At 38.7% G+C, this 13,165-nt stretch overlaps 1 protein-coding gene across 2 annotated transcripts in view; it reads left to right on the top strand.

The window, feature by feature from the left end:
* sash3 (SAM and SH3 domain containing 3) overlaps positions 1-11,177 on the top strand; it is a 65,174-nt gene extending 53,997 nt beyond the window's left edge. Inside the window, exons 5-8 of one of the 2 annotated variants that reach the window (XM_060832266.1) lie at positions 2,728-2,885; positions 4,702-4,908; positions 7,810-7,960; positions 10,225-11,177. In XM_060832266.1, coding sequence (XP_060688249.1) covers positions 2,728-2,885; positions 4,702-4,908; positions 7,810-7,960; positions 10,225-10,406 — 698 coding nt within the window. In that variant the 3' untranslated portion in view covers positions 10,407-11,177. Of the gene's footprint in view, positions 1-2,727; positions 2,886-4,701; positions 4,909-7,806; positions 7,961-10,224 lie in introns of both variants that reach the window. The other variant, XM_060832265.1, reaches the window with a different exon arrangement.
* Positions 11,178-13,165: the final 1,988 nt, after the last annotated feature.

The raw sequence follows: 13,165 nt of genomic DNA, 5'->3' as shown, positions 1-13,165 counted from the left end.
ACAGCAGGGTGACAGGTGGCCAACCAGGAGAGAGTCTGCAGTAAAATTGTTGAGCAGATTCTGCGAGCAGCGTTTTTTTCTCTGCAGTTTTGACATCCCACTCAAACCATTGTATGACTCTAGACTTGATTATACACAACAAAAAGAAAGCCAGCTTGCAACCAAGCACCTGAAGGCATGAGAGGGAAATAGTGCAGAAAAGATTCACAAGCATGGTTATGTGGATATTTCAGAGAAACCAGCACTGTCCTGTTTAAGATAAGGATCAAGAGGAGAGTGCATGGTAATGTTGAAAATCACAAGGTGGGGGTGGGGGTGGGAGTGGGTAGGAACTGGATTGTATCATGTTAATATACTTTAATGACTGCCAAAAACTACAGTGAAAGGTTGTAGAAATGGTGCAATGACTGCACAGAAACAGTGCCTTGTCGTTCCAAAATCACAGAATGGCAGCTAGCACAAACAAAATTGATGCAAATGGTGAATGACAGTGGTCCTCGCGATTTTCCCCCTAGAACACCATTTCCCAATTGTTACTTGCAGCTGCTCTGAAAATTCTGCAGAGGGAGGGGGAGGCAGAACCTGCAACTGGTTAGTTCTATCTTCTGTTTGCCAACCAGTGCAGTCTGTCTGATCTACAAGGTGCATGGCTCTCCCCCACAACAAATGATGAATAATCTGTACCAGTCAGCAATGCCCACATCCAACTAGTGAATTAATAAAAATTTGCTCTGGAAATGTGACATCAGTTGCACACACTCTGAAAGTGAAAACACTTTTTTTAAATTTATGAATAAAGTATATTTTTGAAATACTTTGATTATCTATACAACTGGACATGCCATACATATGTAAACACTTAGGCAAGGCCGAGGTCACATGACCATGACAAGTACACTAGGGACAAATGCATTTCTCCATGGACAAAGTAGGTGAAAGACACTGTTCCTTTTGGTGGAATAAACTAGAAGCAAACGATCAGTTGTAGGCAGGAATAGGTGGAAAAACTGTTCCACTCAGCGAATGGTTAGGATTCAGTACCCAATGTTAGTGTGGTGGAGGCAGATTTAATGGTGGCTTTCAAGTAGAAATCAGATTGTTTGCCAATGAGAAAAAGTAGTGCAGAACTGAGGAAAAGGCAAAGAAAAAGTGGCACAAAGTGAATTGCTTTTGCAGAGAGCTGGCATGGACATGACAAACTGAATGGGCTCTTTCTGTGCCACAATCATTCCATGATATTTTTGTAAAATGGCAGAATAAGTCTGTGCTATATAGCTTGTCTGATGCACCTTCCTTATTCTAATGGCCTGGGATTTGCAATCAGTGGCAAAGCAACATGCTTACTGTTGACCTGGAATTAACTACCACTGTGGTGAGATTATAGAGCACACCATGAGGTTAGCTCCCCGTAATGATACAGGATAAAGATGCAACCCTCTTTCAGTTCAGTGCTGGTTGATGGTGCATTAAAATTTCACCAACTTTCAAAAGCTGGTAAAAGCAACAAAAAAAAAAGCATATGATGTTGAGTCCTTAAAACTCAAGGTAAAACTGCAACTTATCTGCTGCTCTGTGTAGCTCAATGCCCAGGATGTTAATACTCACTAAAATCATAACGCAGGAGAATACGTCAATGTCTCTGGGCTATATAAAAATAACGCAAAGTTGTATGAAGTTTTAAATCATCTTACATTAATTACTAGAGTTGTAGATAATCTTAACACTGAAATGTAATAGTCAAGAGCATGGTGCTGGAAAATCACAGCAGGCCAGGCAGCAACTGAGGAGCAGGAGAGTCGATGTTTTGGGCAAAGGCCCTTCATCAGGAAGGCCTTTGCTTGAAACATAGACTCTCCTGCTCCTCAGATGCTGCCTGACCTGCTGTGCTTTTCCAGCACCATGCTCTTGACTCTGATCTCCAGCATCCACAGTCCTCACTTTCTCCTCACTGAAACTTAACACTCTATCCCGCAAACTACTTGTTGGTAGTCTGATCTGTTTGTCAGGAAATTAAATCTCATTGCACTTCACTGAAGGAATACTGTTTCCTAACAGTAATGTGAAACTGAAAAAGAAAGCAAGATATGGCAATCATTGAAAAGAATGGTTGCGATGAGTTCTGGAGGATGAGAATGGGTTCAAGTACATTCTGTACCAGCAGAGAGAGTGACACACTTTGCCAGAATTGCCCTGTTAATCTGTACTTGCATTAAATCAGTGGTTGGAGTTAACTTCAGTAGGATAATTACGTCACAGACAGCTTGGCATCTAATCACCCTGTGCCCCCAAGAATCCAGACCAATGTTTTGTGATCATTTTCTTGTCCTCAAAAGGCAACATCTGATTCCTTGCCCTGTCCATCATCTTGCTCTTGGATGGATGTTGAACGGAAATGGCTGAATTAGGTTTTTGCCCGAAACGTCGATTTTCCTGCTCCTCAGATGGCGCCTGACCTGCTGTGCTTTTCCAGCACCGCCCTAATCTCGAGTCTAATCTCCAGCATCTGCAGTACCCACTTCCACATGGCTGAATTACTGACAGGCCTGTGCTGCAAGCCAGCATTAAATAGTGCTTTTTCCTCAAAACATTTTGATTAAGACCCACTAAATGCATTTGTAGAGACTTTCATTAACTGAGAAGAATGATTGGAGGCAGACAAATAACAATTCTTTTGTCATTGATTTGTATTGTGTTGATGCAAGATTGAAACGTATGCTTCTGAAACAGGTGGAGAGCCTTGCACCCCAGACTCTGAATTCTGCAACAGGGACAGTGTGCAATTGGACAACCTGCCTCCTCCTTACCTTGGACCATTCTGCGGTCGGGCCAGAGTCCATACGGATTTCACCCCAAGTCCATATGATGTTGAGTCCTTAAAACTCAAGGTAAAACTGCAACTTATCTGCTGCTCTGTGTAGCTCAATGCCCAGGATGCTAATACTCACTAAAATCAGGAGAATACATCAATGTCTCTGGGTTATATAAAAATAACGCAAAGGTTGTATCCAGCACAATTGATTAATCCTGCTGCTATGTAGTCAATGCCTTACTAATTGTTTACACAAATAATGTGAAACATAACAGACAATGTAAAAAGTAACTTGAAAAAGCTCAAATCTTGAGAGCCAATGTCACAAAGAATAAAAATAGATTTACTTCTCTGCTCTTGCTTCTTATTATGCACCATTATAATCAGAATGATGTTTAATTGACAATAATGGCAGCAGTATCATGCAGCACAACAGCAGCAAAAACCATTCTGCTGGTACTTGAAATATGAGGTTACTCTTAGGAAGACTCATCAAGGCTCCTTTCCTCTTGGCAAACCCAATGTCCTTTCACCCTTGCCTAGGCAGTTGCATCGTGGTCTTTCATGTCCCAGATGTACATTCTAGTTAATATGTCATTCATTGCCTTGCTATCTTTCCTAACCAGCTTTGTCAAGTTTGATGAGGACAGATACAGCTGGGAGCATTCTAATATTCATATTGCAATATGCAGACCCACATCTCCAAGATAACATACTTTGCTTAGGGCACTAATACACTGGGCTAATGTTCTCCTAACTAAAAGGATTATATCAGGGTTATACGGTACCATAAGTTGGAAATGCAAAATAGACACGGATCTTCTCAGCGCAATGTGACACACCTCTTAATGGCTGACTCAAGGCAATTGATGGCATAGTGACAAACAGACTTTGTAAAAGGTAATGCGTAAAGACAGAATCGGAAATAGTAAGAATTAAAAGTGATCTTTGGAAGAATGCATCAAGCAATTACTTAGAAGTGCGTCTTGACAACAAGAGCTGACTTAGAAGTTTGATTTATTTCTTAGGGCTAAAGGCATTAAGGGATTAGGGTAAAAGTGGGCTCATGATGTTGAGCTGGATGACCAGTCATGTTCATACCAAAGGGCAGAGCAAGTGCAAAAGGACCAAACGTCTTAGTCTTGCATTATACTCTGCGTTTCTGTGATTCATTATCTAGAATCAGCAACAGAAGGGACACGAATGACCAAATACTAGACTTGCACATGCTTTGATGAGTTTAGTAGGGACAAGAGAGTGTGGGTGAAGTAGGGTAAAACTAGTAAGGGAAAATACTAAATCCACAGGGTTGTCAAAACTCAGCTACTGCAGCACAAGTTCACATTACAATGGTTACTTTGTTGCCCCTCTGCTCATAATTGATGTTACCACGTTATCTGGGAAAATACTTCATAGTGTGTCATGGAATTGATTTCTTGATAGAGGTATTTTTCAATCCTTCAAGAAGTCCCACAACCCAGGGATTAGCAGTTGACAAATGCAGAAAAGGCAAGTGCTGTTCTGAAATGGAAATGATGAATTAAGAAAAATTTTTGAAAAATTCAGTTGTAATCTAATAGTTCAAAACATTTAGAGCACGTGTCTCCTCCCTGCAACTGTCTAGCATATCATTGTTTGCTACTGTGTGCCTTTCTGATGCACAGAATTAGAAGGCCACTTAACCAGAACAATTTGAAGGTTCTAAATTGTATTTGACTGTTTTGATAATAATGCAGAATCACAAAGACAGAAGGAAGGGTAGAAACATTACCATTTACACAGTCATAGGCTTATAGATGAGGAAACAATAGACATCAATTGCAAGATTCTGAAATGGTACACATGATCTTTTGGGTTTTCAATTATTTAACCTATTTTCTCTTTACTAACAGAAAGGAGATATCATAGACATTATTGAGAAACCACCAGTAGGAACATGGACTGGCATGCTCAAAAACAAAGTAGGATCCTTTAAATTTATCTACGTCAATGTTCTACCAAATGAAGTGGAACAACCTAGGAAATCAAAGTTATTCACCAAGAACAAACGGCCCAAACCAAAGACTCTGCAAGAATTATTAGACAGAATTAATCTACAGGTGAGATATTAATATTTGCTTTTTCATATTAATATGTAAAAGGGGAAGTTTAACACTGAAGAGTAATTAAATTGGTTAAATTAGTATCAGCACATCTGGACATGCCTTAGACATGTTGACTTCAGGGTTTAACTCAAGCATAGTGCATGTAACTCTCATCACTTACATGATATTTAAAAACCCAAGGCAAAAGGAATGAAAGATAATTCATGAACATCGTTAAAAATTAGGCAGAGGACATCAACAAATACTCAGTGGTTATAGTTACGTTCTTACCGTCCATGGAGAAAGAGTTATTGAAAGTCATTGTGCCGAGAGGGTAATGTGTGCTTTTCGGAATTATTGTGACTCAAAATTAGGATTTGTGGCACCATGGCTGCCTTCAACTGAATCTCTGAGGTGTAAGATGACCATCAGTTGTAACAAAAACTCACTAGAGAGAGACCTACTGCTGATCAGCAGGGTGGGCAGTCGTAGGTCGAGAATAACAGCAGGGAGTTGAGCAGACAGGAAACATTACCTGCTTATCAAGGTGTACAAGACAACTCACTGGACTCAAAATGTTAACTCTGCTTTCTCCCATAGATGCTACCAGACATGCTGAGTTTCTCCAGCATTTTGTTTTTGTTTCAGATTTCTAGTTTGTTATTTTATATATGGGAAGAGAGTCAGCTTTATCCCTTTGGGTGGTCTGGCAGTGCTTATGAAGGCTCAATTTAGGTGATAATAGAGCTTTGACTTCTGCTGAATTTGGTGCCCATGTATTCCACTGGCTGTACAAATGATATGCACCTCAAATTTCTTGTGTCTTGGAGGTTCAATGGAGATATCCAGCATTTCCCTAATCAGAGATAAATAATTGCATTAGACAGGCCATTTGATGGATTCTTGCTCATGACCAGTAATTATGTCAAATTTCACCTATGATGTTACGCAGAATGCATAGGCTCTTGGATCTGCATCTCTGACTGGTGTCCAAATTGACCAGACAAATCCACAGAACAACCAACTCCAATTGCAACTGCCACTGGACAGATGTAACCATTATCTCCAGTGGCCACTGTCCCCACCCCATCCTGTTCTCCCCCAGTCTAACTGTATCGAAGCTGTCCTGTAAACAGCCTGTCACTCCATTGCACATCTCATGATTGGAAAGAAATTAACCTGCAGGGACTTGCTGATATGAATCAGCAGGGATTGTGCAACTGAAAAGGTATTTGCCACCCAGCAACCGACCGGTACCTCAGAAAAGTGCTGCAAAATAATGAAGTTTGAGAGATTTTTTTATCAAAGGAAATTTCGCAACTTTTCATTTTGTCAATCATGATGTAAGTTTGTAATAAGCACAGGTGGAAGAACACAGAAGTAAATGGGTAGTGTTAAACTTATTCGCTCTTTTTAAAAACATTAAGCAAAACAAAAGCAGAGTGTATACTTCCTGTAACATCCTTTTAAATGTTTCAAAAACCATTCATTAGACATGCAGAAACCAATTATATAAAACAGGACATTGAATCTATCATCTGGGCAAATGAGAATTTTTCACAATATGAATTGGGCACAAAGCTCGATTCATTTAAGAGAGAATTTGGTACGACTTTGAGAAGGTAAAACATGGCATATGAAGCAAAGGTACGGAAAAAGGATTAAAGTAGGTTGCTGCAGTTGAAAAAAAGAACTGGCACATGTAATAAAGTCTTTCTTACTTTAAATTCTATATATGATTATTCAAACAATAAGTTAAAAAAAAAACTTGAGCATTGGGGGTGACAGCAGCAGAGTAATTTAAGGCAGGAGACCAGGAGAGATTACTTGGCTTCTTTGAAGAGTAACATTTATATGAAACACTGGAACTAATAGATTTAGCACTTCATTAAAAAGAGTCTTCAAGAACACAACACTCTCCCTCAGTGTGGCATTGAAGTGTCCGTTTAAAATTATTTGCTGAAAATCTTAGTGTGATTTGAATCCATAAATGACAGCCAAAGTAATTCTTAGGTGCAAATCTTTGAAATAAAATCAATGTTGAATCATCTCATTGAAGAACGTTCTTGAACTCTTCAGGTTATCAAATGTATTCTTTGACATTGAGACATTAAATACAGTATAGGCATTAGGATATAGAACTGCACAGCTTCTCATCACAATGCAACATGGCTTACCTTCCAGGTTTTGACAGTTTTGTTTGATTTCAGCAACTTGCAAGGGTTCCTGTGAAATTGGCACTTCTTTTAAAATTATACTCATGGAATTTTGATTATTTTTCCTCAAGGATAGGATTTGGAAAAATAAAATGTTGCCTTAAAAAGGTTAGTTTAAACAAATGTACAAATTTTAAAAGAACCATGTCATTAAATAGCTTGTAAATAAACTTTGATGTTGCCTTCTCGAAATGCAAATATGCAATTCACTCAATATTTGGAATCAAGAGGGGAACAGCAAAGTGTACTTGAAGTTGCAGGGGAGTTTTTTTTAAATAAAAATGTCCAGTATCACAACATATTACAACTCAAAAGTATTGAGGATATGAAATTCTGAAATAAGAAAGCTGGAAAAACTCAACAGATTAGACAGCATTTGTGGAGTATGTTAATATTTCAGATCAAATATCTCTTCATCAGAACCATTTTTATTCTTGGAAAAACTTTTATGGCCAATGGTAGCTTATTCATTCATTTACAATGGCTTTGATCTTATCAATGTCTGTTTGGAAGAAATTTCTGTTTACTCATTACCAGATGCCACTTAACTGGTCCAAGACTTATTTAACAGCTAGTTTAGTTTAATTACTTGTAAATAGTAATGTACTTTTATTCAATTAAACCAAATCTGTTTTGGATGCTTGGTCTTGAGTGCCTTTGATGTTAAAATACAATGTTGTTTCTTGCTTCTCTGGAGCAGGAGCATACATCCACTCTGCTGCTTAATGGCTACCAGACTCTTGATGACTTCAAAGAGCTGAAAGAGACACATTTGAATGAACTCAATATCCTAGACCCTGAGCAGAGAGCCAAATTGCTGACAGCTGCTGAACTCCTCATGGACTATGACAGTAAGTGGGCTTCTTTGGTTGTAGATGCAACACAAGCAGTTGAAGAAAAGCCATAACTCATGGCATAATACATAACAGATACTATTGCTAGATTGTATATATATTGTGCAGCAGAACAATGGTTATTCCCCACAACAAAAATTGGCAAAAAATCCTGAGCCCCCTTGTGCAGGAAACTTTTAGGTTCTGCTTGATCTACATGTACATTAAATAATACCAACAACTGCTAATAAAGGATCATATTTTGCATACCTGAGATATTTTGAAAACAACATTAGTGGATCAGTTGTCATTGGGATCATAAACTCAAATGCTAGACTCCCTCCCCTCCTCTGCTGGTTCTTATACTCAACTAATAAATCTGGCCAAATATTATACCCATGTATCAATGACATTCCCTTGGAATAAAAGCTAACAGGGACAATAAAAATTAAACACACATGTAAAATGGAGCCTTTGGCATCCATAGAAATAGAGCATATGGAGTAATAGTCATACAGAAGAGAATCAGACCCTTTGGTCCTACTCATCCATGCTGACCACATTTCCCTAACTAAACCAGTCCCACCTGCTTGCATATGGCACATATTCCTCTCAATATTTCCTATACATGTACCTATCCAAATGTATTTGAATTGTAACTGTATTTGCATCTACCACTTTCTCTGGTAGATCATTCCACATATGAACCGCCCTCTGTGGAAAAAGTTGCCCTTCCGGTCCCTTTTAAATCTTTCTCCTCTCACCTTAAAAATATGTCCCCAGTTTTGCACTCTACCACCCCAGGAAAAAAAGACCTTTGCTAGTTTTTGTACTAAAATCAGAAAGTGAAGTTTAAACCCATAAACTTTTGACTCAGAGGCAATAGACGAGCAGTTTAGCTAAGCTCATGCTTTACATTATAACTGTATTATTCATAGAATTAAGTTTTAATCCAATTTAAGTCAGGCACAAATTTTTAATTTTGAAGTAAAACCGATGCATTATGTGCTATTGAACCAGTTTTGCTTTTGAAGTGAATTCATTTTGTTTTTCTGCTGAATTGTGTGTGAACCTGTACACCTCAATATTAAAGAACAAATTCATATTTCCTTTGGGCTTTGACCCGTTAAATACATTTGAACTGTAGCAATGTTTCCCAGCTGCTGACTGATGGAGGAATAGAATTACAGCACAGAAAAGCATTCCGAAAAGGAGTCACAATGGTGAGGAGAGTGGGAGAGAGAGCGCGAGAGATAACACTGAACGGTCTGGAGATGCGGCCAGACCGGAGTTTCTTCAGTTATTTTATTTTAGGATGTCTGCTGTAATTAGATTAGACTTACAGTGTGGAAACAGGCCCTTCGGCCCAACAAGTCCACACCGACCCGCCGAAGCGCAACCCACCCATACCCCTACATTTACCCCTTACCTAACACTACGGGCAATTTAGCTTGGCCAATTCACCTGACCCGCACATCTTTGGACTGTGGGAGGAAACCGGAGCACCCGGAGGAAACCCACGCAGACACGGGGAGAGATGTGCAAACTCCACACAGTCAGTCGCCTGAGTCGGGAATTGAACTCGGGTCTACAGGCGCTGTGAGGCAGCAGTGCTAACCACTGTGCCACCGTGCCGCCCAATTAGGCACACCATTCTGCATTTACTGTGAATTAACCCTAAATAACGCAGTAATAAACAAAAGACTGAAAAATCATTGGTATTTAAATATCTTTAATTATGAAAGCAGAATCTAATATTTTAGTGCCTGGATTCCACATATAAAGTATTCCAAGTAATTTCAAAAAAACGCTCTTTTTGAATGAAATCTTGTGTTGTATAGGTTGAGGTGGAAGTATAAAACCAATGGTGCAATGCTTTATTAATTTCCTTTGGGATGTATTGATCCATTCCAGATTCTTGTTTAACACCATGACCCAATCCAGATTTTGTATCTAGAATTTCAGGTACTGTACTGTATTGATTTGCACCTTGTTTTATGACAGACACCAGCATTTTGTGTAAGGGTGTGTGGATAAAAAGCTAAAGCTTGCAGAAGAAAATCTGTTTTGATTGATTAGAAAATTTATATTTAGCTTGGCCCCTCAAACTAAGGTAATGAGGGAAATGGAGAACCTCTGCAAAACCATATTATCTTGGTCAAATATGTTGCAAGGATACATTTGTGATATCGAAATGACAGGTCTGAAGTCTCCTGTACTAATATCTCAGAAGTGCCACATATCTATAAATCAATATTAATTGGGTGTGTTTTTTTAAACAGCAGGAAGTGAGACAGAAGAGCAAGGAGAGAACACTGATGCACAACTCTCAAGCTCAGCTCCTCTGTGCGATATTCCACGGGATTCAGGCTGCTATGAAAGTTCAGAGAATTTGGAGAACGTGCCGGAACATTCTGAATTAAGTACCACTGAGGAACAAACGCAGAACATTTCTGAAGACTGAGCTAGAGCAGTCGATTTGTTGTTTTTTTTAAAAAAAGGACCCCAATGCTGACATCTAGTGGCTTAAAAATACAAAACAATGTGGCTTTAACCATAAGGCCTCTTTGCACCAAGCTAATTATTCGAGGAGAATTTGTAAAGGATTTGAAGAATACTGCAGTTTCAAAGTCTGTTCTTGAATGACATTTATCATGAATTTTCTTGGATATTTAGTTTTAGCAATTTATAGAAAGGAACATTGGCCATAGAAATGGTCTGCAGGTTCAAGGATCCAAAGAGGACTCCATTCTATTGGTTACAGAACTGATGCCTATATGTCTGTCTTGTCAGGAGATGGGGTGTCTGCACATATTTGCCATTTATTACAACTTTTGGCTTTATTTTATTAATGCATGCAGGTAGGATAGAATAGCAGAGATAGTAGGGTCATTTTTATTTTTAAAAAGGCACACGCTAATTGAGATCTCCTATTCACTCTCCATAAAATCAGGAAATTGTGGGCAAGCTTCCCATAAAGTTTTGTTGCCAATGGCTAGCAGGTAATAGCTGCCAGGATACTGATGTTGCTATTTTGATTTTTCTATCCCCCGAAAGCTGTTGTTGCATGATTAATATAGATTTAATTATGATAACGATCTTATTAGTAGTGAATGTGATGGTTAGTCCAAAATGATGGGCTGTAATTTTTTTTAATAGGTTGAGTATATTTCAGGAATGAATTTTGCATATTTTTGAAATTTAATTAGATTTTGCAGGAAGACTTTATTCTCATGAAGACATAACTTTGAAATTTGTTTTAAAAATGAAAATTGCAATTTCTTTATTTTTCTATTTGATTTTAAAAGTTTTGTACTTCAGTTTAAATAAAGCATTTCTTTGCTTAAGTATCAATTTTCTTTTAAATTACTTTCTTTTTACCTAATTCTGTCAAACCAGGCAACATTGCAAACTTAATTCCTTTGATTTTCAGCATTTTTAATCTGGTTAGTCTGAATCTAAAGTACAAAATACAAATGCCAGCTGTAATAGAACTTGTGTAATTTTAGAGGTGAAATAAATTAATGTTTCTATGAAGATCTGTACCTCAGACTGTAGTTGAATTTGTTGGTTGGTTCGTCGAGCCAGTTGACTTTTCATCTACTGACTGGGTGACATCCTCAGGCTGAGGATGAAGCGTTTTTGTTGTGATCTGCCCAGAATTTATATATTCTGTCAAGATGGGTGGCCATATTACCAGTTTTGTGCTGTAGTGGTCTGTAGATGGGGTCTCTTTCAATAAACTCAGGAATTCCTGGAGGCTTGGTATTCATCCATTGGTTCCATAAACAGACATGTTGAAATAGATCCTATCTACAGACCACTACAGCACAAAACTAGGATTAGAACCAGACAGGCAATCACAATGACAGTGCTTCATCCAGCATTGAAGATGATGTCACCCACTCAGAAGACAAAGTTTGTAAAACAATCAACTGACTTGGTCAACCCAACAACTTCAAAATAAATTTAACGTGTGGAAATCCAGATGTTATGCTGGAATAACCTGCCCAACAGTGCCAATGCCCATTTTCACTTTTAAAATGGCTCCGCTTTGCTTCGAGCTGTCCCATAAACCAACTTTCCAATTAACATTTTTTTTGTGAGACCAATGTGGCCACTTTTGTTCTCTCTATGGCATGTTTCTAATTGCTACACACAATCACGCACCCACACATCTCAGAAGCATGACTGCTTAAACTCTCAATACCACAAGATTCATGTTTTTAGGGTTGCCTCTCATTTTCCAACATGTAAAAACTCCCAACATCTTGAAAATGCTGCTGTTTCTATGTCAGGTCTGGTTCAACCACAATCTTTGTGACGTAGGTTATTCCAAGTCTCCCTACAAACAAAAAATTTAAACTTTCCTCATGATCAAATCTTTTCATGTCTATCTCACTCTCCACCCTTAAACTCTAGGGGGTGGCACGGTAGCTCAGTGGTTAGCACTGCTGCCTCACAGCACCAGGGACCCAGGTTCCATTCTAGCCTCTGGTGACTGTCCGTATGCAGTTTACACATTTGGCTCGTGTCTGCGTGGGTTTCCTGCCACAGTCAAAAGACATGCAGGTTAGGTGAATTGGCTATGCTAAATTGCCCATCATGTCAGAGGGAAATGGGTCTGGGTGGGTTACTCTTCGAGGGGTTGGCGTGAACATGTTGGGCCGAAGGGCCTGTTTCTATACTGTCAGGAATCTAATCTAATCTTCCAACTACTTCATTCAATTTACGAAAAGCAGGACAAATCCAATCTAGGCAATTACAGCCTGGAAAATTTACTCTCAAATCATAAAAAGATTATTAACACTGGTATGTCATGAAGCATCTATTCACCAATGCCTGTTTGGAATCCAGCAGTTTCCACTTCTCTCTGGACATCAAAAAAGTGCCATTGTTCAAAATATGGCTGGTACCATAGTGTATACAAAAGATTGATAGAGTCAGTTGTTGAAGGCCAATTATTTCAGTGACAGGATATCACTTGCAGGGAGTTCCTTTGTTGGATTGAGGAAACAACTTTATTTTCGATTTGGAAATGCCTGTGTTGGACTAGGGTATACAAAGTTAAAAATCACACAACACCAGGTTATAGTCCAACAGGTTAATTGGAAGCAAACTAGCTTTCAGAGCGACGCTCCTTCATCAGGTGATTGTGGAAGGCTCGATCGTAACACAGAATTTATAGCAAAAATTTGCAATGTGATGTAACTGAAATTATAC

Source organism: Hemiscyllium ocellatum, chromosome 11 (genome assembly GCF_020745735.1).
Source record: "Hemiscyllium ocellatum isolate sHemOce1 chromosome 11, sHemOce1.pat.X.cur, whole genome shotgun sequence".
Classification (NCBI taxonomy): Eukaryota; Metazoa; Chordata; class Chondrichthyes; order Orectolobiformes; family Hemiscylliidae; genus Hemiscyllium; species Hemiscyllium ocellatum.
The sequence above is the reverse complement of the archived record's forward strand: the minus strand, read 5'-3'. Positions and strand labels throughout refer to the sequence as shown.